Below are 27,361 nucleotides of genomic sequence, written 5' to 3' on the forward strand. Positions count from 1 at the left end.
GTTTCAAACTACTCCAAATCCTACGGGCTAGCCAATCTTACTTAGGAGGGGACTGCCTTTCAGTCTATGCACAGCATGTGTTTCTGCAGCTACACGTCATTGAACGGAAAATGTCACTTACCCAGTGTACATCTGTTCGTGGCATGTGGTGCTGCAGATTCAACTGCGTCCTCCCTCCTCCCCAGAAACCTGTAGCCATTGTAGTACTTTATTATGTAAATATGTATATACATTGCATGGACATCTTCTTTACTTACTTTGTACATATACAATTCTTCACTTCTTACTTCACCCTCTTGTGGGAAAACAATCTAACAAATGACTCAATGTCCATGCGCACTATCACAGAGAGGAGGAGTCACTCAATCCTGTGACTCGAAAAACACTTATTCGAAGAAAAACAACTTGTAACACTCCAAGCCCAACACTTGGCAATATATGCATAGCATGTGAATCTGAAGTTCGATTCCCTGCCCACCTCACAGTTTCCATTCCCACTCCCAGAGCACACTCATGCCAGATAGTTCCTTAAAACTAGAAGTTGGTGCATCATATGAGAGTTACTAACGCACAGCAGGCAGTGATTCAGCAAGCAGGGCATGAGCAGCAGCTTGTGTGGGAGGAGACCACACCTCTTCAGAAGTCAAGGGACCCGAGGGGCTGCTGGGGAGAAACCACTGCCTGCAGGGGAAGGAGAGGAGTGCTGCATTGGGTGGAAGGGTCCCTTTGGAGAGGACCACAAGGGCCTCTGAAGCGAGCAGGAAGCAGACAGAGTAAGAGAAGAGCAGAGGGAGAGAATGGCAGAGGTGTGTGAGAGAGGATATGAAATGAAAGCAGGAGAGAGAAGGACAAGGAGATGTGAGAGAGAAGGACATGGAGATGTGAGAGAGAAGGACATGGAGATGTGAGAGAGAAGGACAAAGATGTGAGAGAGAAAGACAGATGTGAGAGATAAAGACAAGGAGATGTGAGAGAGAAAGACAAGGAGATGGAGATGTGAGAGAGAAGGACAAGGAGATGTGAGAAAAAGACAAGGAGATGTGAGAGAGAAAGACAAAGATGTGAGCGAGAAAGACAAAGATGTGAGCGAGAAGGACAAGGAGATGTGAGAGAGAAAGAGATGTGAAAGAGAAGGACAAGTAGATGTGAGAGAAAGACAAGGAAATGTGTGAGAGAAAGACAATGAGAGGGAGATGTGAGAGAGAAGGACAAGGAGATGTGATAGAAAGACAAGGAGATGTGAGAGAGAAAGACAAGGGGATGTGAGAGAGAAAGACAAGGGGATGTGAGAGAGAAGGACAAAGAGAGGTTATGAGAAAGGAGGAGAGAAAGTGGTAGGGAGCAAAATAAAGGAGGAGACCGAGCGAACACACAAGAGGGACTAGAATGAGAGTAGGGGAGAACAAAGTGAAAGTGAACAAGAGGAAAAGTACCCAAAATATAACAAACGGGAGAAACGGAGAAATACGAAAGATATTGAGAAAGAACGCGAGAGCGGTTAGGAGGAAGCGAGGCAGAAATCGTACACAGAGAAAAGGGTTTAGTTGAGCATCGAGGACAGAAACCTTGACGGGCGAAACAAATGTGGCCCAAAAGGAAGCAGCGTTCAGATGCTGGACCACGTGGGATGCGACTCCACCAACAGCTCTCCGAAGCACCCCTCAGCATCCTTCCTACGAACACCCTCGGCTTCCTCGAGCAACAGGCAGATACTCCGCCCTTCCCCACGGGGAGCTTAGCAGTGAGAAAAGCAACTGTGCCCACAGAACCCGGGAAGACAAAAGGCACGAAATCCAAACAAACAATCCAGGCCTGTCCCCACTTAAAGTAAACAAGCATTGGCAAAAACAGCAGGTCCGCTCTGCAAGCTTCCTATTTCCCTTTCGGCAAGCATGTACAATAAGCAAAAAAGTGACAAACAAATAAACATGAAAATATCGGAGTGCCCGGCAGCCCAGCTACACTTGCCCTGGCATAGTGGTACACTTTAAGGCGGCTGGCACAGTGGTACACTCAAGGCGGCTGACACATTCAAAAATGCCGCCACTCACCGTTCTAGACAGCCAATGGCTAAAGCGGACTGACCCACTCCCGTGATACGTGCGGCGGTGGGAGGGAACAAAATGTGAATCATACGTGAACAGACCAACCGATGAAGACGACTGACTGGAAGGCCCTGTGTGTACACATGCATGTCTTGTTATTATGATTTTGGGAAACATGAAGATGCCAGACCTAAAAAGTTTCTTCTTCTTCAAAGAGAAACCGCTGATCACCCGAGCTCGCCAAGGCCTCTCTGGGAGCTCCAAATTCGTCAATCATCTGTGATTTTTTTTAGCTTCACCTGCTAGGACTGCACAGCTTCTAACTGCCAACAACCCCGGAATTACATACCAACCATCTTCACTGGAACAATTGCAAAATCCCACCGACATTTAACAAAAAAGCCGCGGACATCTGGCAACAAGCACCCACCTGATTCCAACAAAACAAACCAAGTGATACAGCGGTCCCCCTGAAACTAGTTCAAGAAGCCATATATGGAACTACGTCGCAGGCTATGCAAGGCCTTCTCCCCAAGCAATGTCGCACCCACCACAATACTGGAAATGCAAAGACCTGAGTTCCCAAACCATGGACCACGTCATGCACCCTATCATGTAGGAACTGGACCCACCGGGGTTTAAACCAAAACAGGCAGACCATGAAGACAAGCGCGGTGGAAGCGTGGCTCTGATCTCACCGGACACTCTGGACATGAAAATCCAGTCCCACATGGAACACCCGTAGCTTACCATGGATATTAATGGCATACAACCTTTTCTTTTGAGGGTACAGCCCTCCAGATTCTGGCTTTTCCTCTCTTTTTTCACTGTTATAGGAATGGGGGTCCTTTCTGCCTTTAGAAAAAGTACCCGGTAGTGTAAGAAGACACCTTTGGATTAAAGCTCATCTCTGCTTCCTACACCCGTTAATCTGCACATCTGCGTGACCCCTCAAGACTCTGTTCCCTTGATGCTGCATCTGCATGCAGCCTTTGGTGCACCTGCTTCACCACCTTGAACACATAGGGGGTGATTCTGACTGACGGGCGGCGGAGGCCGCCCGCCAGAGTTCCCCCCTCCAAAATACCGCTCCGCGGTCGAAAGACCGCTGAGGGTATTTTGGGTTTTGCACTGGGCTGGCGGGCGACCGCCAAAAGGCCGCCCGCCAGCCCAGTGCAAAACACCCTTCCCACGAGGACGCCGGCTCAGAATTGAGCCGGCGGAGTGGGAAGGTGCGACGGGTGCAGTGGCACCCGTCGCAAATTTCACTGTCTGCAATGCAGACAGTGAAATTCTTTGTGGGGCCCTCTTACGGGGGCCCCACGACACCCCATACCGCCATCCTGGAACAGGATGGCGGTATGGGGTGTCGCGCCGCCATGGCGGATTCTTTTGGGCAGCGGAAAACCGGCGGGAGACCGCCGGTTTTCCACTACTGACCGCGGCCAAACCGCCGCAGTCAGAATGCCCTGCGGGGCACCGCCAGCCTGTTGGCGGTGCTCCCGCCAACCCTGGCCCCGGCGGTCCATGACCGCCGGGGTCAGAATGACCCCCATAATTTCTTATGCACACAGATGATACCCAACTTATCTTGGGAGTATCCTCAACAAAGGCGCTGGCCCATCTGACACCTCCATTACAGCAGACAACAAAAGCTACCTGCTGGTGAATTCAAATTCATGTTTGAAATGATTTAAAATTGAACCCACTAAAGACAGAGCATCTGCTCAGTCCCCCTACAATAAAAGTGTTCTATCTCTGCTGGCCTCTATACATGCGCCCCACGCTTCAAGTTTTATCCAGAACTTGGGGTTACACAGCGAGTCCTGTCTCAGTCTCCAGGCCCAAGTGCCCAATGCCTCGAATTTGTCAGGGCGGATGCTTCCATTTCTAGAGCCTGACCTTGGAATTCGAGTAATTAATGCTATTATCCATATCAAAATTATATTATGGAACCGGAAGAGCTCTGCACTGGCTTCCAGTACACACCAGAGTCACCTTTACGGAAAAGACCATAGTGCAGAAACCAATCTATTCACAACCAACTGATTTCTTGCGAAGGATTCCTCTGGCATAAGCCTTTGGGGAGCCTCCCATGCAATCAGTAATTTCTCCTACTGGTTCCTAAATATTGTACTATTAAGGATAGTGACAGAGCTTTAGCTCTAGCTGCAGCAGAAGTATGGAACACCTTGCCCATCGTTTGATATCCAACCTTCTATTATTCAATTTAGAAAGGCATTAAAAACCTTTTTGATCAGTCAATATCTCATCTGTTCAATACGTTTCCTTCCAGCACCAAGAAACCTGTTTTGCTGAACACTGCGCTATGCAAATATACTTGATTGACTGGTTAAAGTGTAAAAACCCTTCCAGCAATAAAGAGAGTAGTCTATTTCTTTCCCAACATGTATTTTGCAAAGAGCTATAATTTTGTTAAAAGTTAGACCTCAATAGTCATAACATGTACCAATTTAACTTGGGTGTAGGCTCTAAGACTCAAAAAAAGATTTAACCCCTTTTAATGTTGGTGCTTTGTGTCGGCAAACAATGAAGAATGTTGGGAGGACCACTGAAGACAATGGAGTGGTTCGGAGCCAATCATGGCCGATATAGTCCTTCTGCTGCCACATTTCAGCGTTTGCTTTTTGTAGTTCTCCATGTTTAGTTGAGACACTCTACCCACAGTGAAATATTGTAATCACTTTAGAGCCAGTCTACCTCCCCCTTCCCCCCAGTTGTTATAAGTGCCCACCTTTGGTTTGGACCTGTAACTCAGGTGCAGGGCCTTTAACAACTGTTATAGTCCTTGGAAGCGGGCTATAATACTATAATAAAACCCAGGAATGTTGAGAACTTCATTGACGACAATTGAGTAGCTAAGGGCAAATTGATGATCTGTGCCAACATTCTGATGTTTTGTGTTTCTCCCCATTTAGTTTAGACCATTTTACGGTCAGACAGTGGTATGTTTGAGTAGGCGTACAGCCTTCCTGCCTTAGGCTCTACTATAGCATTATATTCAGTAGCTGAGGGCTTGTCTAGATCTTAAAGTCCCGAAAGTGGAGTTACAGGCCCCAGCTGCAACTAAATGCCTATAATGAGGTAGAGAGGACCTTTAACAACTGGTTTAGCCAGAGGCAGAAGGACTATAATGTTTTTAGTGCATTGCACTCGCTTAGGGTAGGCTGCTCCAAACTAAAAGGACAGAAAGACAATACAAACATTGGAATGTTGAACCGGATTTGTATCAGCCATTGCTGGCTCTTAGCAAGGCCGTCTCGTTGGTTGTAAGCCCTCGTCTACTACTCAGGACACCGGTCTGGGGAGAAGGTCTTTAACAACCATTAGCCCTTGGCCACTGGCCTTAACTCTATGAAATAGGCTTCAAAGTTGTCCCATGTAGTCGTGAAGTATATTTCAGATCTCTCCTTTGAAATGGAAGCTTGGTATTGAATTTCATTCGTCCATTGCGACAGTTTTCTGATTAATCACATACTAGTAATTCATGAGAAAAATAGGATAAAAAGATCTTTGAGATACTGGAATTATACAAACCGTAAAAAGGGTATTTCCATGTAGATTCCTGGTAATGTCACAAGACCTGTTGAGTAAGGTTTGTAGTTGTGATACATAGTTGTAGAACTTACTTTGAAATATAAGTTTCCAGAATCGTTTAAACCTTATTTAAGTTATTCAAACAAGTTCTTCTGCAAAGTACAAGGCTGATATATTCAATGTTTATTAAAAAAAAATTGAAGATCTGGTTAATCATGTCTGGCTACAAACGTGAGATTTTTCTGCGACCTAATGCACACTACTTCGAGCACATGTTTTAGCCAAAAAGCCTTTCTTTGTCAAAACCTGCGAAGTTTAGCTAAAGAAGACATTCTGTTTTGAGTAAACTGTCTTTGCTGCAAATTATTACCCTAAATTTTGCAAAGGACATTAATATCAGAATCGCACTCCATAACAACTCGTAATAATTCAAACGTATTCAATTTCAGCTCCAAAACAAAGTCATGAAATGCAGGTTTGTGGCAGATAAGACTAGTTTGGCCTTGATTGCCTTCGGAGATATGGCAGAGTGTTACTCAATGTTGTGGTGTTGGAATTGACAACTAGAGTGACAAACAATTCACATAGACAGCAATCTTGCAAATTGCTGCCTTTCCAACAAGCGTCAAGGATCTCCTTCCATTTTGTATACATTGTAGATTCAGAGGTTGTCTTTCTCTGCCTTTTTTGGTGTATTTTTGATTATTTATTAGTAACTTTTTAAGATCTCAAAGATGGTCTGTGTGGTCGACACGTCTTCCTGTGCTGACAGTCTATTTATACGTGCCTATATTAACAAGCATGAGTCACTGACAGAAGAAGTGGGTGAGAAATCCCAAAATAGGTTTGTGGTTTCATACATCAAGAGAAACTGACATCAGAAAAAGGTTGAAGGCCCGTGTATGTCACGCATTTCCTAGTCTGCTCGTATGCCCTCATTATTTCCCGGCAGTCCTTGCAGTCATTTTTTTTTTTTTTTTTTAGATTTGCCATGTAATGGTGCTTGCATTGCTAGCAGTGAACATGGTTCAGACTCTGTCAGCCATTGTGTTCTTTGTCTCGGGAACCTTCAGCCATAAGCTTGGGAAATGAACAGTCACATCCCACAGGAGTATTTTAGGGCCCGTTTCAGATCCTGGCGGAGGGGAATACTCTGTCACAAACCTGACGAATAAACCGTCTGCCATATTACGATTCCATTATAACCTAAGTGGATCGTAATACAGCAAACGGGATATCCGTCATGTTAGTGACGGAGTATCCCCTCCACCAGGATCTAACTCAGACCCTTAGACTCACCTTTTTTTCTTATGGCTTTTTGGATGTGTCGTCCCACCTCCATTTGAATGCATGAGGGACCATCTTACATCTGAAAAGCACGCTCATCACACAATTATCACCCATGCTTTGTACATACAAACCAATATATTTTTTAATTGTTTTGTACTGCAGCAGGCATTTTGCATTTCGTTTTGTCAGCATTCGAGTGCACCCATCCTACCTTTTGGCTCTGCTAATGTTTATTTTAATTTTGTTACACTGATTTGTTGTCTATCCCTGCATTCACTTTTGGAATGCAATGCATTGAGACCCCTGCGACAGAGGTCAAAAGGCCAGAAAAACCTGGACAACGTAGCATGAAACGGTTCGTGGAGCTGTTGGGTACGCCCCGAATACTGGCAGTTTCCGCTCACCTAGCGGAAGGCGGGTGCCATGGAAGGCTTCCACTTTGCGAATGCTGGCCGTTTGCTCTTGGCTGCCAGGAGCTCTTGAATGCTTTGGAACTGCAGGAACAGTTGCCATCACTTCCCTGTCAGTCAGAAGGAGGGGAAAAGCCTCCTTCACCACACCGTTGTCTTGTGTAAGTCATAATGTACATGTTGCAGTTGGAGAACACATTCGAAAACTGCAATGTCACAGCAGTACTTCGCGGTTTTGGATTTTGCATTCTCAAAGCCAAATCTGGCTTTGCAAATGCAAAGGGCCTGAATTAGATTTCGGCGGGGGGGTTACTCTGTCACAAAAGTGATGGATATCCTGTCCGCCATATTACAAGTTCCATAGGCAATATTGGAATTGTAATACAGCAGATGGGATATCAGTCACGTTTGCGACAGATTAACTCCTCCACCAAATTCTATATCAGACCCAAATTCTGGTTAGTACGTTTGGCCAGAGAAGGCTTGGAAAGATGCTTCAGTAGTGGCTGATTTAAGGATTTCCAGAAGTAGGTGTGATTTGCTCTTTATCGATGTACGCGCCTTGCAACGATGAACAAGAACTTTTCTTGTTTTGCTTCATCATGCCCGCGGGGAGACCGTTCTACATATTTACTTCCCTTTATGAGTTTGTTAGCATTTGTACGCAGAATTGGCCACATCGGAGGCATGGGTCTGCCGTCTCCTATTAGCGAGTACCCTGGAATAATCCTGAGGTACAGGCTCATGGATGGACAGTGCACATACCCTCAATATATGTACCAATACAGCGCCTACTGTGACATGAGGAACATTAAAACTACCCATGTGTCAAAGATGCCGAATAGCCATAATGATTACAAACTGACATTTTTGAAACATTTGCTTTCAAAACGTTTGATGAATACCAAATGCTAAATAAACCTCCTGCTTGCAAATATTGACACAGAATCATCTGAGCTGTGAGGCAGAGTGTCTTGGATAGCCAGAGGTGCACAAATGTTGTCCAAGGTTAATACAGTAAAGGGTTGGAGTAGAAGGAGTGGAAAACAATTGGAACCAAATGCAGGTTGAAACTAAAAGGTCCAAAAATCACACATAATTTCAAATACATGGTTGCCGTATATATTTAGGGCAAAACGGTGTCTTTAGAGAAACAAGACAGACAGCAGGCAAGTATTTGGGCAGGAGAAGACGCAAAGCCTATTGAAATAGTGTGTTCTTCTAAAAAAGCCCCTTGAAAATCGCAAGTTAGGAGAAATAACACTAGCATTAAATGATGTACCAGAGTATAACATGTATACCTTGTTTTTGTGCCAGTTAATGCTCAATATGCCACTTTTGTATTTATGTTCTTTCATTTCTTTGGTTCAAATTATCTTGGATAAAGTACATATCTGCTCCTGCTTCTTTAAAAGCCAGAAAAAAAAAAATTACAAATTTAAGCAATTGATTTTTTAAATTATTACCGTCTTCTATCAGCTCGGGAAAAAACAAAACTTAAACCAAAGCTCTTAAGAGCTGGAATGGAGCTCAAAGTAAGTTGAGGTTTAAAGGGGCCAAGACAGAAGTAATTAAACAATATCAATTTTAAAAGCTAGCAAGATATGTTGCCAGAAGATCATTATGAAAAAATATCGGAAACAGATATCAAGTTGAATATAATTTACAAAAATATCACCCTATTGGAGTAAATAATAGAAAATCTAAGTCTAATGTTGAACTTTTTTTGTATATGATATTTAGAACACAATATTTTTGGCAGATAATATTTTTTTACTCACAACGTTCTGAAATACAATCAGCTAAGAAGTAACTGGATAGGCATTGTTGATTTTAGTACATACGAAAGAACTGAATATGCAGTTTGAATTTTCAGAATAAACAACGGGAATTATAATGTTTGGGAAAGTTAGGCTTTTAAGGATCAAGAAAAGAACTTAGTAATGAGATGGGAGTTTATGATTCAGTGAACATTTAAAATAATAGTACAGTTTTAAGAATAAACAAAGTAAATGTAAGACTTTAATATATCTGTGATCCAGTGAATTAAAGAATACAGAATGCTGATGTGCAGCGGAATATTTAAGATTCAGTAAATACATTAGGTCATGATGTCAATAAAGACTAGCGATATTTAAGATAGAGCAAATAAATGAATATAGAATGCAGGTTAGCAGAAGGATATAAAAAGATTCAGTAAATACATTAATGTGGAGTGCAGATGAACAGTAGGGATTCAAGGTTGTGTAATTATATTAGCATAGGCAGCAAATGACCTGAAGAGTTTTTAGATCTATTAAATAAATGTATATTGAATGCCAATTAACATTGGAGGTATTAAAGGTTAAGGATATAAAGATTACCAGATTCTGACGAACAGGGTTATATTTAAGACCCAGACAATAAACTGCTATAGTATGTCATGGAATAAGTGTTTTAAGCTTTGGAAATAAATACAAGATGCTGCTGAAATATTCATATTCAGTAAATTATTCATTAGAGGATGCTAAAGAACATTAGGGTGTTTAAGATACAGTAAATAAATTGATGCAGGGTGACAGAAAATAGTAGAAAATTAAAATGCAGTGAATACAGGAATTAAGTACACTAAAGGGTGTTTAAGGATAGTCAGTCAACAAAAGAGTTTACAGCTGCCAATTAATTAAGTGTACCCTATTTAGGATTCTGTAAATACAAGGATGTCTGAAGTATAAAGTATAGGTTGAATGCTGCAGTATCCATCTGAAATATACAATTTTGTATTTTCAGTGAGAACAGGTGGGAGGTGGCACCAGCATTGATTACAAGTCAGAAGACAACAGAATGTCCTGTGTGAGTACCTGTGTGTGTTTCATACGAGTCATCAGCATTTAATAATGTGCTAAAATGCCATATTAGAATGAGACTACTGACTCTTACAGTCATAGATTTGATGAAAATGAATATGCAGTGTAAAAATATCTTTGAATATTAGGGAAGAGTACATGACAGTGGACATCAACCATATTTTAACCTTTGCTAATGAAAGTAAATGGGAAGTGATTTAATTTATAGCCATATTGATGTTATAGACATGTTTTCAAGACCTATTGTTTGTCAAATGAAGTGGTCATATAGAAATCCTATAGAATCCTTACCCTACTTAAAGCATTATTAATGGACTTATTACGTAATGTGTTAAACATTAATATAATGTTCTAAAACTACATTCCTCACTTCTCCAGGTTCAGCCCTTTGTATTTTTCACAATAATTAGTACTTGTAAATACAGACATCTCTCCCAATCCCATAACGTCGTACGTTGGCATGTATTGGAAGACATGTACCAGCAAGGCTGCCTCACGACTGATGTGACAGTAGCAGGGCATCACAGAAGTGCCAGTCCTGTACTACTGAGTGCCTACTCAACATTCATACAATTCATTTAGGAAGATATTTTGACCATGACCCTTCAGTATTACACCACTAAATATACCGATCTAATTTTAAATTGCATAGATGTTCTGTAGCTCACGCGTCCATCCTCACCACCCATGTTTTTGTTCTTTGGTTCTTCCTCCTCTCGCAGAAGAGCTGGGCCCCGGGTACGCAATGTATCGCCAAGAGTGACCACAAGAAGCCTAAAGCTAAAGAGCTTGCCTTCCAGAAAGGGGATCTTCTAACAATCGTGGCCGCCTGTGAAGTAAGTTGTTGCGCAGTTGGTACTCTATTGACCTGTTCTATTGTGACAAGACATAGACCTTGTCTTTTGCTGTTCCTTGGCTGTGTAGCCTGAAACTTCATGTCATCACTCCCATCAGGAATCCAGATGTGATGCACCTCATGTGCCTCTCAAGGGTGTACATGATGCACTGTATTCGTCATTGTACTTCTGGAATTTGACCTGATGGCTTACAGTTCACCTTGTCACCAGAGTGTGAACCTGACATGCTTTCTGTACACATTACGTTTCAAACGTGGACCCAACACACATCTTGCGTCTGTCTCAAGAGTGCACTTGAGACATTACCCGTTCACCTTGCCCTGGTTCATGGAGCATCAACCTAACAGGATCCCTGTTGTCCTTAGGTTTGACGCATGAACCCAACCCTCTTCCTGTTCACCTTGGTGCTGCACAACACTTGGGCATTGAAGGCGGATCAGACTCGCATCCTGTCCAACTTACACATAAATTGTGGAAATAACAAACTTCATGTCCACCTTGTTTCTGTAATTTTAAGCTGTCACACCTACTGCCGTCCTTCTATGAAGCATGTATTTAACACATTTCCTTTCCACCTTGCTCTGAAGTGCGCACCAAAATCTCCAACCCGCCTTCCTGTGGTGCACGGAGCGTCAGCCTAACACACTTCCTGTCCACCGCGCTCTGAAGGGTACATTGACAGACCTCATTTTCACCTTGTTCTGGTGCATGGAACGTCAACCTAACAAACTTTCTGTCCAGCAAGCCCTGAAGCATGCACCAACAAACCTTTCCACCTTGCTGTGGTGCATGCAGCGTCGACCTAACACACTTCCTGTCCTCAGCTGACCCACCTACAGACTTCCTCTCTCAGTGAGTGTGTCTGACTCCCTTCCTGCCTCAGTGGGCTATGATTGACATCCTGCTCTCAGGCAGAATGGGGAGGACCCTACCTATGCTTAAAGTTTTGTACCTAAACTGGGACCTGAAATAACTGATTACCTGGTCTCTCCCTCTTTACTTCTGAGTGGGACACAGGCACACCCTTCTGCCCATGACCAGTCTGTCTGCCTGATGTCCTAGGGAAGGTACCTTATTCGCCTGGTTGTTTGTGGACTTCATTCACCGAGATGGAAGCCTGACATAGCTCTTAAATATGTGTAATGCGCCTTGAAGTGACCCTATGGGGACATGCAGCGCTGCATAACAACTAAACCTGTAAACCTGCTGTTTCCTCTGCAGAACAAAGGCTGGTACCAAGCGAAGCACAATTCCACCGGCGAGGAAGGCCTTCTCGCGGCCTGTGCAGTGCGGGAGCGGGAAGCCATCCATGTGCACCGCAAGCTCAGCCTCATGCCGTAAGCACCGCTCCTGCGCCGCCATCTTATACACACAGCGGCAAAGCGCTGCGCACCCTTGGGTGTGCCCGCAGCGCCTCTCACCGCTTTAGTTTTTTGGGTGCCCAGTAGGGAGATAATAGGTTTATTATATTGATGAAAGATCATGCACAATATCCATAAAATATAATTTTGTATTGCTAATGTACCTAATATCAAGTATTACCTAGTAGCATAAAGTAATAAAAACAGGATTACATTTGTGCGGTGCGGGTTTTAAACAGCGCCAGCAGCTGGGAACAGCAAGTGATAAAAGCCACAGAACATGTTTAAACACAACAGATACCTAGGTCAGACAGCACTGGGTGATTCAAGCTAAGAAACCTCCAAGTCAGAACAGACTTATCCAAGAAAGTACCTAATACTCCCCTACGGGTCCATCAATTCATGTTAATAACTATTAATGTTTATCCTGACGCAGAGTAAAGTTGCGCCCTTTGTTGTCCTGAGATCCGATCTTTTCTTGAATCACGTAAACCTCAGCGAGGGTGTGTAAGGAAACATGACGTAAGCTCACAAACCGTCTTCCTTCTCAGACTCCCAGCTAGCAGCACCAGTCGGTAAAACTGGAACATAAAATAGTCTAAAGTATAGAAACTAGTTTTTTAAGTCAAATTAGAATTTCGAGCAGCCCCCTCTTTTCCCTGTGGGTGTGTTGAGTATAGTTTGAATAGTTCGATTATGGAGCTAGGTCTAGGGCTGACGGCAGATGTTGCTTATACACACTGGTGAAGCAATAGCCGTGCCATAAGGGGCGATTATCCCACAGTCATGCAATACCCACTGTGATTACTCAGTTGTGCAGATCTTTATACCCGGATATCACTCCCTATCAGGCAGGTCATAATTTGATACCATCTCTGGTACACAAATCATTTGGCCTTGTATCACCTGCGAAAGGTAGGTCTTTAGACCTGGGGGCCACGTCCCCAATCAGAAGGGCCCTGTATGTGATAATTGTCTCCAGCTTGGCCGATCCCCAGACCTGTTAAGCATTCTCCAGTCAAGCAGATCCCTAGACCTGGATATCACTCTCCAGTCAGACAGACTGGATTTATCTCTGAAGTCAGGCAGATCCATAAAACTGGATATCACTTTCCAGCAGTGCTTAATTTGAGCCGGTGCCTTCCGGTGCACAGCCCCTGCACCTAATATTCAACTCCAGTACTACTGACCGTGCACCACAGGGTGGCGCTCTCTGGCTAATCTTGAGATATAGATTAGAAATAAATAATAACTGCGGCCCAAGCCATCACTCTTATAGCTTTTGCTGCCTGGAATAGTCTGAATTGTCACACTTGTACGAGTGTGATGGTTAGTAGCTGTGTTGGTACTTCCTTGGCAGTGCGGGTAGGGGCAATGGGTGGTGCAAGCAGCCTCCTGACAGGGGCTCTGGCACTTACTTCTTTAAAGCAAATTAAGCACTGCTTTCCAGTCTGGCGGATCCATACGCCTGGCTACACCTCTGAAGTCAGGCAGTTCCGCATACCTCTAGATATCACTCCCTAAGCCTTGAAACCTCTCTCCAGGCGGCAGATACTTACACCAGGATATTGCCTTCTAGCCCACGATCCTCTCACCACCCAGAGACATACTTATACTTGGAAACCAATCCCCAGACCTGGATATTTCTCTCCAATCAAGCAGATACTTATACCAGGATATCATTCCTTAGACCTTGATATCTCTCTCCAATCAAGCACATTCTTATATCTGGATATATCTCTGAAGTCAGGAAGATTCTCATATCTGGATTTATCTCTGAAGTCAGGCATATCCTTATACCTGGATTTATCTCTGAAGTCAGGCATATCCTTATACCCGGGTATATCTCTGCAGTCAGGCAGATCTACCTGGATACAGCTTTGATGTCAGGCAGATTCATATACCTCAGGGTATCACCCTGCAGTCAGGCAGATCCCTATACCTGAATATCACTCCCTAGTCCTTGATATCTCTCTCTAGTCAGGTAGATCCATATATCTGGATAGCTCTCTTAAGTCGGGTTGATCCATATACCTGGATATCTCTGATGTCAGGCAGATCCATATACCTGGATATCTCTGATGACAGGCAGATCTACCTACATGGATATCTCTGATGACAGGCAGATCTACCTACATGGATATCTCTGATGTCATGCAGATCCATATACCTCTGGATGTCACTCTGCTGTCAGGCAGATCCCAATACCTAGATATCACCCCTTAGACTTGGATATCTTCCTCCAGCCAGGCATATACTTATACCTGCAAATATCTCTGAAGTCAGGCATGTATACCTGGATTGATCTCCGAAGTCAGGCATGTATGCCTGGATATATCTCTGATGTCTGGCAGATGTCAGGCAGGTAGATGCCTGTACCTGGATGTCACTCTCTAGACCTGGATCTCTCTCTCCAGTCAGGCAGATCCTTATATCTGGAAATCACTCCCCAAGCCTTATCATCTCTCTCCAGTCAGGTGGCTCTTTCTACTTGGCTATCACTCTCCAGTCATGCTGGTTCTTTTAGCTGGGTAACATTCCCCCATCAGGCACGTTCTTATTCCTGAATGTCACTCCAAGAGTGAATGATATTCCTTAAACCAGAACAACCCTCTTAAGTCATGTAAGCCCTTGTACGTGCATCACTTCTCATTGTTTCAATTCCTTACTGAGTTTTCCCCATTACTGTAACAAGAGTGGCACATTAGAAATACACAGACAAATGGCCGCGCAGGGCAAGAAAATCAACATAGTGGAATGCAAACCCATAATCCATATGTAAAGCAGGTCCCCTCTAGAGCAAATTCTAACTAACAACGTAAACGGGGGAAAAGAAGAATACAACCAGCAAGGGAGAAAGAGAAAAGGAAACCTGGTCCCACTGTTGGGGGAAAAAAAGGTGAGCGCCCCTACTGGAAAAAAAAAAAAGATGACCTTCTGTTCCCAGCGCATTCCAAGCCAAGTCACATTGACCCATTCCTGCTGGGAAAAAAAACAAGGATCCCCCCCAATCATGAGGGCCACTAACAATAGGGATCAAAGTCTGGGGGGGCCTCAGGAGGAGGTGGCCTGGGAACTTAACATTTTGGTCTACATGGAACGCCAAGCTACATAACAGGCACCATAGGTGTAGGAGTGTGCTCGTCTCTTCAGTCATTAAGGAAAGCGCCCCAAACCTCTTCAAATATCTGGAATTTTTCATTTAGCTTATAAATAGTGCGCTCAAAGCACGCCATGACATACATGTTGTCCAACTAGGTCTCTAATTTGGAAGTCAGAACTGGGAAATTTGAGGGGCGGTCCCTGGGTAAGGAGTAAGGAATGTATACTTTTAACAGCAGAGGTGCCTCCACGGAGGAGGACTACGGTATTCCCTTATTGAGGAGGGCTCAGGTGAGGCTTGAAGGTAACAGCAGAGCATACTGTTTTCATAACACTGATGGGTGGACCCAAATCAAATCCATTCAATCAATATACAAACTAAAATCATGGGACTTAAGCCATGGTAGATTCGTGATCCAGTCTAACCATTAGGAAACAGATGTATTTTCAGTTTTTAAAGACCTTTAAACCCTACTTTTAACTCGCCTCATCGTCTTCTGGTCGACTCGCTTCTTTCTTCTCTGCCCAGCAGTTGGTTCCATGGTAAGATTTCCGGAAAGGAGGCGGTGCAGCTGCTTAAGCCACCAGAGGACGGGCTCTTCCTGGTGCGCCAGTCCATACGCCACCCTGGGGACTACGTCTTGTGCGTGAGCTTCCAAAACGACGTCATCCACTACCACGTCATCTATCAGGACAATATGCTCAGCATTGAGGAAGATACCTACTTCCACAACCTGATGGACATGATTGAGGTAAGAGGTCCGGCGGGGCCAGCAGTCGCTCCACAGTGGTAGGAAAACAAGGAGTTTGGTGGCCACCAAAGTGTTAGGATGCATCCTTCCACATCTCCACAGTGGAGCTTTTCTAAGGCAGGTGTCCACAAGGGCCGAATCAGGTAGCCTTGCACTGAAAATTGTTATAAAGGATAAAGGTGATTTAAAAATGTGAGAGCCATTTAAAGTTAAACAGGGCATTCAGATTTCTCAGAGGGGATCTTTTCTACAATTTGTGCCACTTGTACAATATGAGTGAGAGTTGAAGTCTTTGCGCAACTCACCCCATTTAGTTAACTCCTTGGGAAAACCTAACTTGTCCTGTGTGGAGTTCCACATATTTGACATCCACACAGCTTTCTGGAAAGTTCTTGTGGACATAAATCAGGAGTAGCTGAGGTATTGTGTGGTACCCGTGACTTGTCCTTTGGTACAGTTTGCACTGCTTGTGTGGCACATGGATGTCATTTAGGGGTCGCAGCTCCAACCCCAGATTTGCTCCTTGCGACCCCTGACACTGCCTTTGCAACCCCTGGCCTAACAGATCACAGAGGCAGGAACAGAAGGAAAACATGGCTAACATGAGACCTATTTATATTTTGTAGGGGGTGGGTGAAGAATTCCATTCCGCCGGCGGAGTTTGCAGAGTTTTCCCCACTCCGCGTGGAGAGTTCTCAAAAACTCTGCGAAGTGACGTGGAGTGGAGTTTTTCTCTTGCTTGCCAACGTTAAGTTGGTGAGTGTGAGCGGGAGAAATTGCTAAGTCGGCGAGCACGAGTGAGATTTCTGAACGTGAGCAGTCATGGTAGGCCAAGACCGCCCGTGATCAGAAAGCGGCGCTCGCGTTGAGGAAATTGCCGCTCAAGTAGAAAATCTACACATGCTGCAAAACTAAGTTAGCTCCCTCTGGCGCTCCACGTGATGCAGTTTGCGCTGATGTTATAGCGCGGGAGAAACTAATGTGCTGAAAATCAGTGCATACAACACGCCTTACCCAAACTCTGCCACTCGTGGAACTTTGCGTAGCACAGCTGATTTTTTTCGGCACTTTGCAGAGTTCCGTGTAGCGGGACTCCGCGAACTCCACCCAGGACTAATATTTTGCTGTTCATTCAAAACTGGGACATTTTAATTAATTTGCTTGTGTCCCAAGTGTCTTTTTAAGGGACACCTGAGTGTGGGACAGATACAACTGTGGGACCTCCTACAACGTGCAATCATGATTATTTCATGCATGTGTGTCATTTATGTTAATTTCTAGTTTAATAAAATAATGCAACCGGTTTCTAAAGCAGGTACAAGATACAAATCTAGTTTGCACATATATATATACATATACACACACACACACACATACATACATGTCTCTCTGTGTGTGTGTGTGTGTGTGTGTGGTACAAAAATAGATTTGCATCTGCTTTACAAACATGTTGCATTATTTTATTAATCTGGCATTTAATTTTCCATTTATTGTTGCTTCGGCAGTGTCACTACTTAAATGCCATTATCTCGAAGGTGTTGGCGAACCTTCTCTATTCCAGGAACACCGAGACGGGGCAGGTGATGCCGCAAACTTCGGACAGGTCCCAACTCAGTAGGACCTCCGTTACTTGGTGCTTTACCTGATGCGGCCCATCCACTAGTATGAGGAGGGTCCCTGCATTGTACTAATATTCCTTATTATAGGTTATATTTACACATAGGATTAGGTAGTTTAGGTCCTGAAGAATCGCGTTAGATCCATAGGACATCAATAGCGAGAAACATGTTGACCTTCTGGTGAATCGTACAGGGGATCCTGTGCGTACAATTCCTAACCTCAAATTGAGTGAGGAAGTGAATAATATTTTGGGGAGCATAGACCTTGTTCTTTTCTCTCCCCGCTCTTTGGTTTTAATCATGACAGTGGTTGGATTATTTAATAAAATTTGCCTAACCTCTAGTTATTTTTAAATAGAATTTTTCCAATCCTATACCCTATTCTTTCTAAACCGGGCATATATCTCAAAAGATCTCCGGCAAAGAGCCCCCCTTGAGGGGCCCGTCAGGCATTGCAGCGCCGGCCTGACGTGGCGCAAAGCCCGAGGATGAAGCATGTCACCTTTGGTGAGTGAGGGCTCTTGTTCCAAAATAATTAATTTTCCAGGGACCTGGCTTTCTTTCTTCTTTCTTCTCTCTTTTTTACGATCTTTTCCTTAGATCAGGACCCAATGTGGTTTTCCTGATTATACTTACGTTGTGGAACTGTGTATACCTTGTTTTTGTACATGAACCTTCTCTAGCATCACCAGGCCACCGCGGAATGTGATGTCACTTCCTGTGATGGCGTCCTTCCCTGGCGCTTCAGCTGCAGACAGGAGACAGTCTTTACTTATTACAATTTATAATAATTTTGTTATGTGTATGCGGGCGATTTACTTCGCCTGCCTGGCACGGATTCTGCACTTTTCCCCGTATCTAGGAAGTGCTATGTCGAATAACGAGGCACTGTTTTATGCTAAATATAGGACGTGTGAAATTCACCAGAAACTTGTGTTCTTGTGCAGGTACACTCCTTTGCCTCAGTGTTTGGAGATCAACCTGTCCAATATCAAAGCAATCCTTGCGGCCACTGCGGATGCTGCTGGAACAGATGAAAGCGGTGACTTGGCGCCTTGATTCAAAGGCAGTCTCTTGAGGGGTTTCTACGTCACTGCTACGTTAGGACATAAGACGTTGGATGGTGACAGTCTGGCTGCTTTGCCTGGGTATTAACCAGAAGCCAGTTTTATGCCGGGTCTGATGGCTCAGGGGGCTAATGCACCCATTGTAGGGATCTTTGTTTGACCTCAGTGTCACAGGTTCAAATCCCAGCAGGTGCACTCTGCTTTCCATCCTTCTGAGGTCTAAAAATAAGTACCACTGAGATGGATCACAACAAACCTTTGTTAACCAAGATATGCTCCCGGGTCAGCATTGCTTTATAACTGCACATTCTGCTCTATTTCGTGTTCTGAACGCTAAGTAGGCTGTAGTCTGGTTGTACTTAGATGTGTGGCCTGAGCCTGCCACACTCATTTGATCAAATGCTCCGCAGTTCCCGAAGCACAGTGCCTCCTACAGACCCTTGGCACTCACTGCCATGCTGGTCCTCTGTACAGGACATGTGCACTCGTGGCCAAAGTCAGCGCCAAAGTCAGCGCTCCATCCGGCGAGCTCGGTGCGCCCTTGGCCAGCCTTCGCACCCCCTCAAGCCCGTTCACTCCACACTGATCACATCTGTCAGTCTACACACCCACACAGAATAGAGAGATCCAGCACACATCTCTCGGTCTCGGCCATGGAGCAGTCTACCGATCTGTTATTGCATTCTTGACTCGTACATTTTACAGGCACCATCTTAGATCACATTCAGGTGAAACACTGAAAATGTAAGTTTTCAGAAAGATCAGTTTTGGGATTACAGCTGACAGACTCGAGGCTTCAACGCACTGAAATACTCATTTGATTTTAGGGAATGTATGAGATCACTTGCTGTTTACACAGTAGATACTGGGAGATCTGCTCCTAAACTGAATCGTCACGTTTTCTACAGCAGGACAACCCCTGGCAGTGCTGTGCCTCATAAACAGAGTCTGCACAACCTGAAACTCTGCGCAGGGGTCTCCGGCTCTGCATCTGTGCACTGGGGACCGATCCAAGGAATGTGCTGACACCCCAAGCAAGTGTCCCTTTGTTGCTTCTCCTACTCACACCTTCTACTGCCCTGTCTTTCTGCAGCCCACCCATGCCCCTGCCCATGTCCAAGTGGCCCTGGAGCACATGAGACACACACCAGTTACTTTGCGGACGTGTGTGAGCGCGCACACACACACTACATACACAGGGTACACACTAATAGGCCCAATTTTGCCCCAACACCCTCACGTGCCAACTTGCACACAACTAGACACACACACACACGATATAAAGGCACACTAAGCCCTACTGCACACACCAAACATGTGCACTTGGACCCCAGCGCTCTGCAGGGGTCTCTGGGAAGCCCTTCAGCGAGATCACAGGGCACGAAGTGTCTGCCTCTGACATTTGTCTATGGGAAGCATTCTGGGAGATCTGCAGAGTTTGGGGAGCCGGGCATGGCCAAGAAACTCAGGTCAGAAGCTAGTGATGGAATATTTCCAGCCCCTCCCTACCTGGGCAGATGGGAAATGCAGGCAGCGTCTTGTATTCCTATCCTCGAACACTACAGGGAGATGTTCATGTAGGCAAAAATTGTATATATGTTTTGCAGCCTAAGTTTTTTTGCAAAACATTGTTTTTGCGGACTATATGTTTTTTTCACCTGCTATTTGGGTGAAGCGAGCCGGCCACAGCAGAGAAAGTGGGAGTATACAAATGCTATAAGCTGATGAGAGAAGGGTCAGAAAAAGCAAGAAACACACATGACCTGGAGACTGCAACAGGCAGTGCTGACCTAAAAGCGGCCGAAACAGGCCTGCCACAGAGGTATCCAGGACAGACCTGACCTAGAAGCCGGAAGAACATAGAGACTGTTAGCGAGAGTGAGGAAAAGGCTGACCTACATATGGTTCCAAGTTTAGAACACCCCCAGTGCAGCCTGCGAGTTCAGGAAGTGCCTTGTGCTCAAACCAAGGCGTGGTGGTGCTGGAGGGGTTTGCGGCCTTCCACAGGTGATATACAGTAACCTGAAGCAGGCCCAACATTACAGCAACCGTTCACTCCTGTTCAGCAGAATAGGGGTGGCGGGAAACAACAATCTTTGTGGTGAACCACCTCCCATCCTAGAGGTGGGCACCTGCTTGTTTCACTCTGGGGAGATGGCACGCCCTGAACCTCACAAGCACCGCCCACTGCCCAGGCGTACGCGCCTATCTTGAGAGGTGGCAGTCTGACTGCTCCCCCCTCTACCACACCTACAGATCTTTTGGGGATGTTTTCACCAAGTTGTCTAAAGCCCTTCGACCATAAACTCTATGCCGGACCACTCTTTTTCCCTATTGCTATGTTATGGGCGTAAACTGAGCCCAAGCTCCCATTAAGTACTGTAGGTTTCCCATGAATGTAGGCCATAACTCAGCACCTCTTCTGCCCCATCCAACCTGAGAAATACTTCTCAAGCATATGAAGGGGTGGAGATGAGACATGATTGAAGAGAGCAATGGAGAATGAATGTCGAGAAAGGTTGTCAAATGAATACATATTTGCTGGCTGCTCATTTGATGCATCGGATAGACTAAGGGGTCTATCTAAGGGGTCGCAAGTTTGGCAGTGACCGGAGCACAGGAGAAAAAGGTGATTCATTCAGCATCACTTCAAGAGGAGAGAAGGGAAGTTCATAGTTGGCCTTCTGGTCCTGTGGCCAAAAATTAACATAAATCGCTTAGAAAAGCTTGAGAAAGTGGGGTTTCCTTAAAACACTTGTTGGCTGGGTTTGTTGGATGAATATTCAAATAAAAGATTCTACATGATACGAAACGTATGGATTGCTGATGTGCTGTAAGTAAGGATTAAATCAATGTACAGTTGGATGTATCAAGACCTAATTTCTTCTTACAAGATAAGCAGCATTTAGATGGACCACCTATTGAGTTCTGAAAAGCACTGGATCACTGTCTCCGGCCTCTTGGCACTAATCACGGAACCCTGCCCTACACAATGTTTACAATGCAATCAACATGCTTTCTTTACCTCCCATCTCGTGCCCAATCAGATCTACTGGTCAGTGGATCAAGTTATTTTTTTTGTGAAGGCAGCCTCTGTGGTGTTGATGTACATGTCAGTGTTTTCCTAACGGTATAAAAGGCGAAAATAATAATAAAAAATATATATAACAAAGTAAAGAAAAAGAAAAAAACAAAAGCAAAGAAAATAAGCATGATCAAGTGCTACCTTTAGATACATCCATTTATTGCAGAAACATAAACTTTGTTAACATGTGTATTCTTTTTCCTAACCAAACATGCCTCTGTATTTTACATCCCAGTTATGTAATCTGTTTGCAGCATTAAAAAATACCACATGCATTGAACAGGGTCAGAGGTTGCTGGAGATTAGTGGTGATCTGGTCATAAAAATGGGCTAACCTTGATTTTATTCCAAGAATTGAAGGTCTTTCTTACTACTGTGTTTTGTTGTGTTCCCTCCTCCTGCCCCTTCGTTTTATGCAGCATTACTCACTTCATCAGGGGGCGATCTGCACAAAACTGAGGAAGCCGAAAACAAAACCAGGAACAAGGTCTGCAGAGCAAGAGCTGGCAAAAGGTGAGACGGGAGACCCTGCCACAAAATGGGGTGTCGAGTGAGACCTTTCTGCACCATGACCCTAGAGTTGTGTGAGCATTAGGCCAATGGGCCATGAGTGGTGCGTGTATAGGAGCCAACTGCCAATCATCAGCATCCCCTGTCATGTACCACCATACCCTGCTAAAATCTCAGACAATCCTCTAGCGTCTTCTCCAGACATCCACCATAATTTACCAGCCAAACCCCCTTTTGTCCAACAGCATCCCCTGCCTCCTCGCACTATCTCCAGAACCATCCAGAATCATCCTTCTACGCCATTTACAACACTCCACCACCATTTACCATCCTCATACACCTCTCAAAACCAGAATTCCTTGCCAGATACCACTGTCTGATACTATTGTGTCCAACCATCATTCAGCATCTTTTCCAACCACCCACCACCATTTAAAACCCTCACCGACCTTTCAAGACCAGCACTCATTGCCATCTCTGGCTATCTACTAGCCTCCTTTCCAACTATCTCCCACCGTGGACCAAGAACCGCAACATCTTCCACCATTTGTTGCCTCTCATCACCTACAGCTACTCTTCAATACCATCTTAATCTTCTCTTTTCCATTTTTTCCTAAGCCGGCTGGTTGTTGACCATCGAGCAGGTTACCATGCAGGACCGCATTGGAGAAGGAGAGTTTGGGGGTACGTAAATATTGATGCATTGTGTGTATGTAAAGTCCACACTCCTGGTTTGCTCATTTCTCTGTCCTGGTGGGTGAGAGGGCCGAGAGAGAGAGAGAGTGCCGAGAGAGAGAGAGAGACAGAGAGGGGCGAGAGTGAGAGTGTGTGTGAGAGAGAGAGAGAGAGAGAGAGAGGGGGGCGAGAGAGAGACAGAGAGGGGCGAGAGTGAGAGTGTGTGTGAGAGAGAGAGAGAGAGAGAGAGAGAGAGAGGGGGGCGAGAGTGAGAGAGGGCCGAAAGAGAGAGAAAGAGTGGGAGAGATATATAGAGAGAGGGGCGAGAGTGAGAGTGTGAGAGAGAGTGTGAGTGAGAGAGTGAGTGAGAGAGAGAGAGAGGTCACAGGCTGGGAACTAGTTATAATCCAATGTGTGCCAGCAATGTCCTCATGGTGATATATTTCTCCGGTTGGTGGATTTTGATGGATATCCTGTATTTGTATTTTGAAAAACTGTCCTGATCGAGAGAGTGCACACTTGCAACAAACGACTAACACAGATGGAAAATTCTCAGGAATTATTGTCGGTTCACTCCAAGCCTGCAGGACACCATGTGTCCAGCCCTGGGATTTCATTTGAGAACCTAATGCCTTCTGGGGGTTTAGAAAAAATAAATTGGCCAGAGCACACAGAAAGTAGTGTCCAATAGTGTTGCAGGGATGAGAAACCCTGATGGTATGTTGAAGATGAGCGAGAGTTCGAGGTTGAAGAAAACGTCCAGAGTCTTGTTAGAAAAAAGTGCCTTTATTCGTAGTTGTTGTAGAGCATGATAATCGTCATGGATAAACAGCCAACACGTGTTTCGTCACACAGGTGACTTCATCAAGGCTGGGCCGTCCGGCCTGAGTAAACAATATTAATTGGATCTGTGGGCTGGAATAGGTGATAAAGATCTTTAAAAATTGAGGAATTAAGAGTGGTAAGGCTGCCTAAGCAGCAAAAGGGTGATTAGGTAATTGAGTACGTGGGTAAAAGATGATATGGAAGGCCTTGATAAGCCGTAGAAACAGGGCCTTGATAAGCCGTAGACAGGTCCTTAGCAATTCAGGCCGTGGAGGCGTGATGAGTAGTGAAAGAGCGTCTCCTTCTGGGGGTTGTGACCTTCTGTGCATGTCACTTGTAACAAAAGGCCTAACCCAACTTAAAACAATGATTGCTAAATGAAGCATGTTTTCCTGCTGTCAAGGAATGACCCGGAAACCCCCTTTCCAGCCCTGGATTGCAATGGTCTGTAGAGGGAAACACCCCAACTACACATATGCTGCCTTGGTGACATGGAAACATCCACTTACTGTACCTGTAGGTGGTTGTGGAAGTAGAGGAGGGCTGCAAGAAAGGCCCTGAGGGCTCTAAAGGACACCCCAACATATACCGACTCTGATACACATTTAATGCCCTGAGTTAATGACGGTCACTTTCAAAAGCCCGGCTTCTTCAGTCAGCTTTGGAGCTTCTGGAAGTGTTTTCTTATTTGTATTAAGACACTGAGGCAAAAAGCATGTCTGTAAACTTTCCATCACAATTTAGCAGGATCCCTTTAATTTAAAGCAGCGACACCTGTTCTTGGGATCTTTTCATCTCTGATCTCCAGGACTACATATATTACCCAGGGCCTAGAACATCAAAGATCTTACTTTTTGAATAATTGGTTCAATCCATATGCAAAGTGACACTAACACGAACACACACACACACACACTCTCTTCTTTTTATGTGTACATTGTCCTCTTACTACTACAAACAGGGAGAGGCTGCACTGGCATGATGCGACTGTGCTGATACAAGGTGGACTTTGTAATGGGCCTCTCTCGTGTCCCCTCCCACAGCCGTGTTTCAGGGCGAGTACATGGGACAGAAAGTAGCTGTGAAGAACATAAAGTGTGATGTCACCGCGCAGGCTTTCCTCGCAGAGACTGCCGTCATGACGTAAGTGAGCCTCGACGCGCGCCTGCGTGGTACCATTTATGTCTCCCTCGTATGTGCCAGATGTGTGCGCCCCACCAGTGTCCTCCAGCGCTCCTATGTATGGATGTGACCTTGCCGTGGGAGTTTTGGTCTGTGCAAAGGACTGTGTGCGGCATTGTGGTGGTCGCTGTGCTGAATGTTTGTCCCAAGTAAACCGATGTTTTGCAATAAAAAGTAAATCCCTTTTTATTCTAAACTCCCAGCTGTATATTCTTCCCTTTCTGTTCCATCTTCAAGTGTCTTTGCTGCGGTGATATTTAGTATGTGTGCCCAGGAGGTGGCACTGAGGTCCGCCGAAGACTGTGGGAACCGTGCTGCATTCCCAGACATCATCATATTTGGAAGTCTGTAAACAGAGGCACATTTCTCGCTTTTTTAACCTAGGAAAACTGCAGCTTAACTAGAGAGATCCTTCTGCTTCATAATACATCTTCTTGCATTAACTGTGCAATTCAAGCGAGCGCTCTCTCATCCAAGACTCAGCATACGAGACTGGTGTGAGATGAGGGATAGATATGTGTGCTTAGGAATTCTCAGCTGGCCTCTAAATCTGTTCTAACTAGAGGGAGAGCACTGCTATCCAGGATTACTTTATCCTCTGTCTTGTGGTCAGAGCCTCCCTTCCTCGCTAGAAACCCCTAGGATGCAAGGACCTGCCTCTCATTCAAACAACTGGGAGAGAGAGTTATATAATAATCTAGTTGAAAGCTGTAGATTCTTCAAAGCTTGGGCGGTATCAGAGCATAAGTCCTAAAAAAAAAAAGAAGTGTGGTGGGGACTAACCAAGTTAGGGAGTAAGCAAGTAACATCATTGTGTGTAACATACCAGAGTGTGTCATTGCTCGTGGACATCACAGGAAGTGGCATCACAATCCATGACCTCATAGGAAGTGACATCACAAGAAGTGACATCACATCTTAAGACCTCAAACATATGTTTAGCAGGTATATCATGAGTGCATTTGAGCACATGACAATATTTAACAAATTAGATTTTGCGTCAGAGATGTGCCAAAAAAGTGACACAACCCTGACACAGAATCTGGGCCTCAACTTATATATTTATTTTTTAAAACTCTGCTGCAAAGCAATTGGCAACAAGGAGAAAAGTAGCAGTAAATATGTTCTGCTTAAGTGGTTGCAAAGTTAAACTATTTTATGAAGGTAAGGCTCTTGCTACATAGATCTTTGTGTGCCCAGTAAACTCAGGGCATAGTAATACCAGTAAGATAACTCTGTAGGTTAATGCACTTGCTGAAGAGATCCGTGTTTTGTCTAGTCCCAGTTTTGAATCAAAGTAGCAGAGAGGGTTAATAGGTCTCCTGCAAAGCAGATCACATGACATGGTAAGGACAGATTTTTATTTTATGTAGATGGGTAAGTGGGTTACTGGTTTTAAGACCGAGATTATTTTGTTACTTGCTGTTCATAAATTGTAATCCTTCTAATATAGCACAGTGAGCTATGAAGGACATGCAACTCCTACACCTTGTAACTCGCACTGTCTTATGTTACACACATACGATTTGTTGTCAATGTAACAATGTGATATAAAGTGCTCTGACACTCTTGATTGGGATAAGTAGCGCTATAAGAAAATAAAATAGAGGTGTTTAAATTGTTATTTGTGTGAATACTGTGACAAATCAACACATCTGACATTCTTACAGTGCATGTGTATGTCTTATTTACAGGGATTGAAAATAATTCAAAAGCATGCCTCTCTTAAACCTGTGAAGTGATGAGCTGTGTGCCTTTGTTTCCCTCCACTGCATTTGCAGTTAGGTGGGAGGCTCCAGATCCCTCTCACCCAGGGTACTCCAACAGAAAGAGGCCCGAAGGGCCCTTAACTTCGGCCTTTGTTTTGGGCCATCTGGAATATAAAATAAGCGAGCTCCCTCGCCTGCACATTGCTGCTTGAATTGAAAGCAAACAACACGCAGGCGCTGCTGAGTGTGTCCTTGTGTCTAAAAGTTACATAGGGGCGAGTTCATCATATTTGTGCTGGGCCCAACTTCTTGGCAGAGAAGACTGTGCCCACCGTGTGAAATGAGTGGGTAGATGCCGTCTGCCCGCGTGTACCCTCGACTTGTGCCTTTGTATTGCCACTAGCCCTCTTTCTCCACGTACACACAAACCGTCAATGAACCAAATTGTTGAAGCGGCTGCAGGTGTGT

At 44.7% G+C, this 27,361-nt stretch overlaps 1 protein-coding gene across 2 annotated transcripts in view; it reads left to right on the forward strand.

Annotated features, from left to right (window-relative positions):
* MATK (megakaryocyte-associated tyrosine kinase) overlaps positions 1-27,361 on the forward strand; it is an 84,145-nt gene that overhangs the window by 18,244 nt on the left and 38,540 nt on the right. For both annotated transcript variants that reach the window (XM_069217573.1, XM_069217571.1), the window contains exons 2-8: positions 10,073-10,135; positions 10,872-10,985; positions 12,228-12,343; positions 16,002-16,221; positions 22,412-22,505; positions 23,121-23,186; positions 25,046-25,145. In XM_069217573.1, the coding sequence (XP_069073674.1) occupies positions 10,127-10,135; positions 10,872-10,985; positions 12,228-12,343; positions 16,002-16,221; positions 22,412-22,505; positions 23,121-23,186; positions 25,046-25,145 (719 nt within the window). In that variant the 5' untranslated portion in view covers positions 10,073-10,126. The remainder of the gene's footprint in view (positions 1-10,072; positions 10,136-10,871; positions 10,986-12,227; positions 12,344-16,001; positions 16,222-22,411; positions 22,506-23,120; positions 23,187-25,045; positions 25,146-27,361) is intronic.

This window comes from Pleurodeles waltl, chromosome 12 (genome assembly GCF_031143425.1).
Source record: "Pleurodeles waltl isolate 20211129_DDA chromosome 12, aPleWal1.hap1.20221129, whole genome shotgun sequence".
Taxonomy (NCBI): Eukaryota; Metazoa; Chordata; class Amphibia; order Caudata; family Salamandridae; genus Pleurodeles; species Pleurodeles waltl.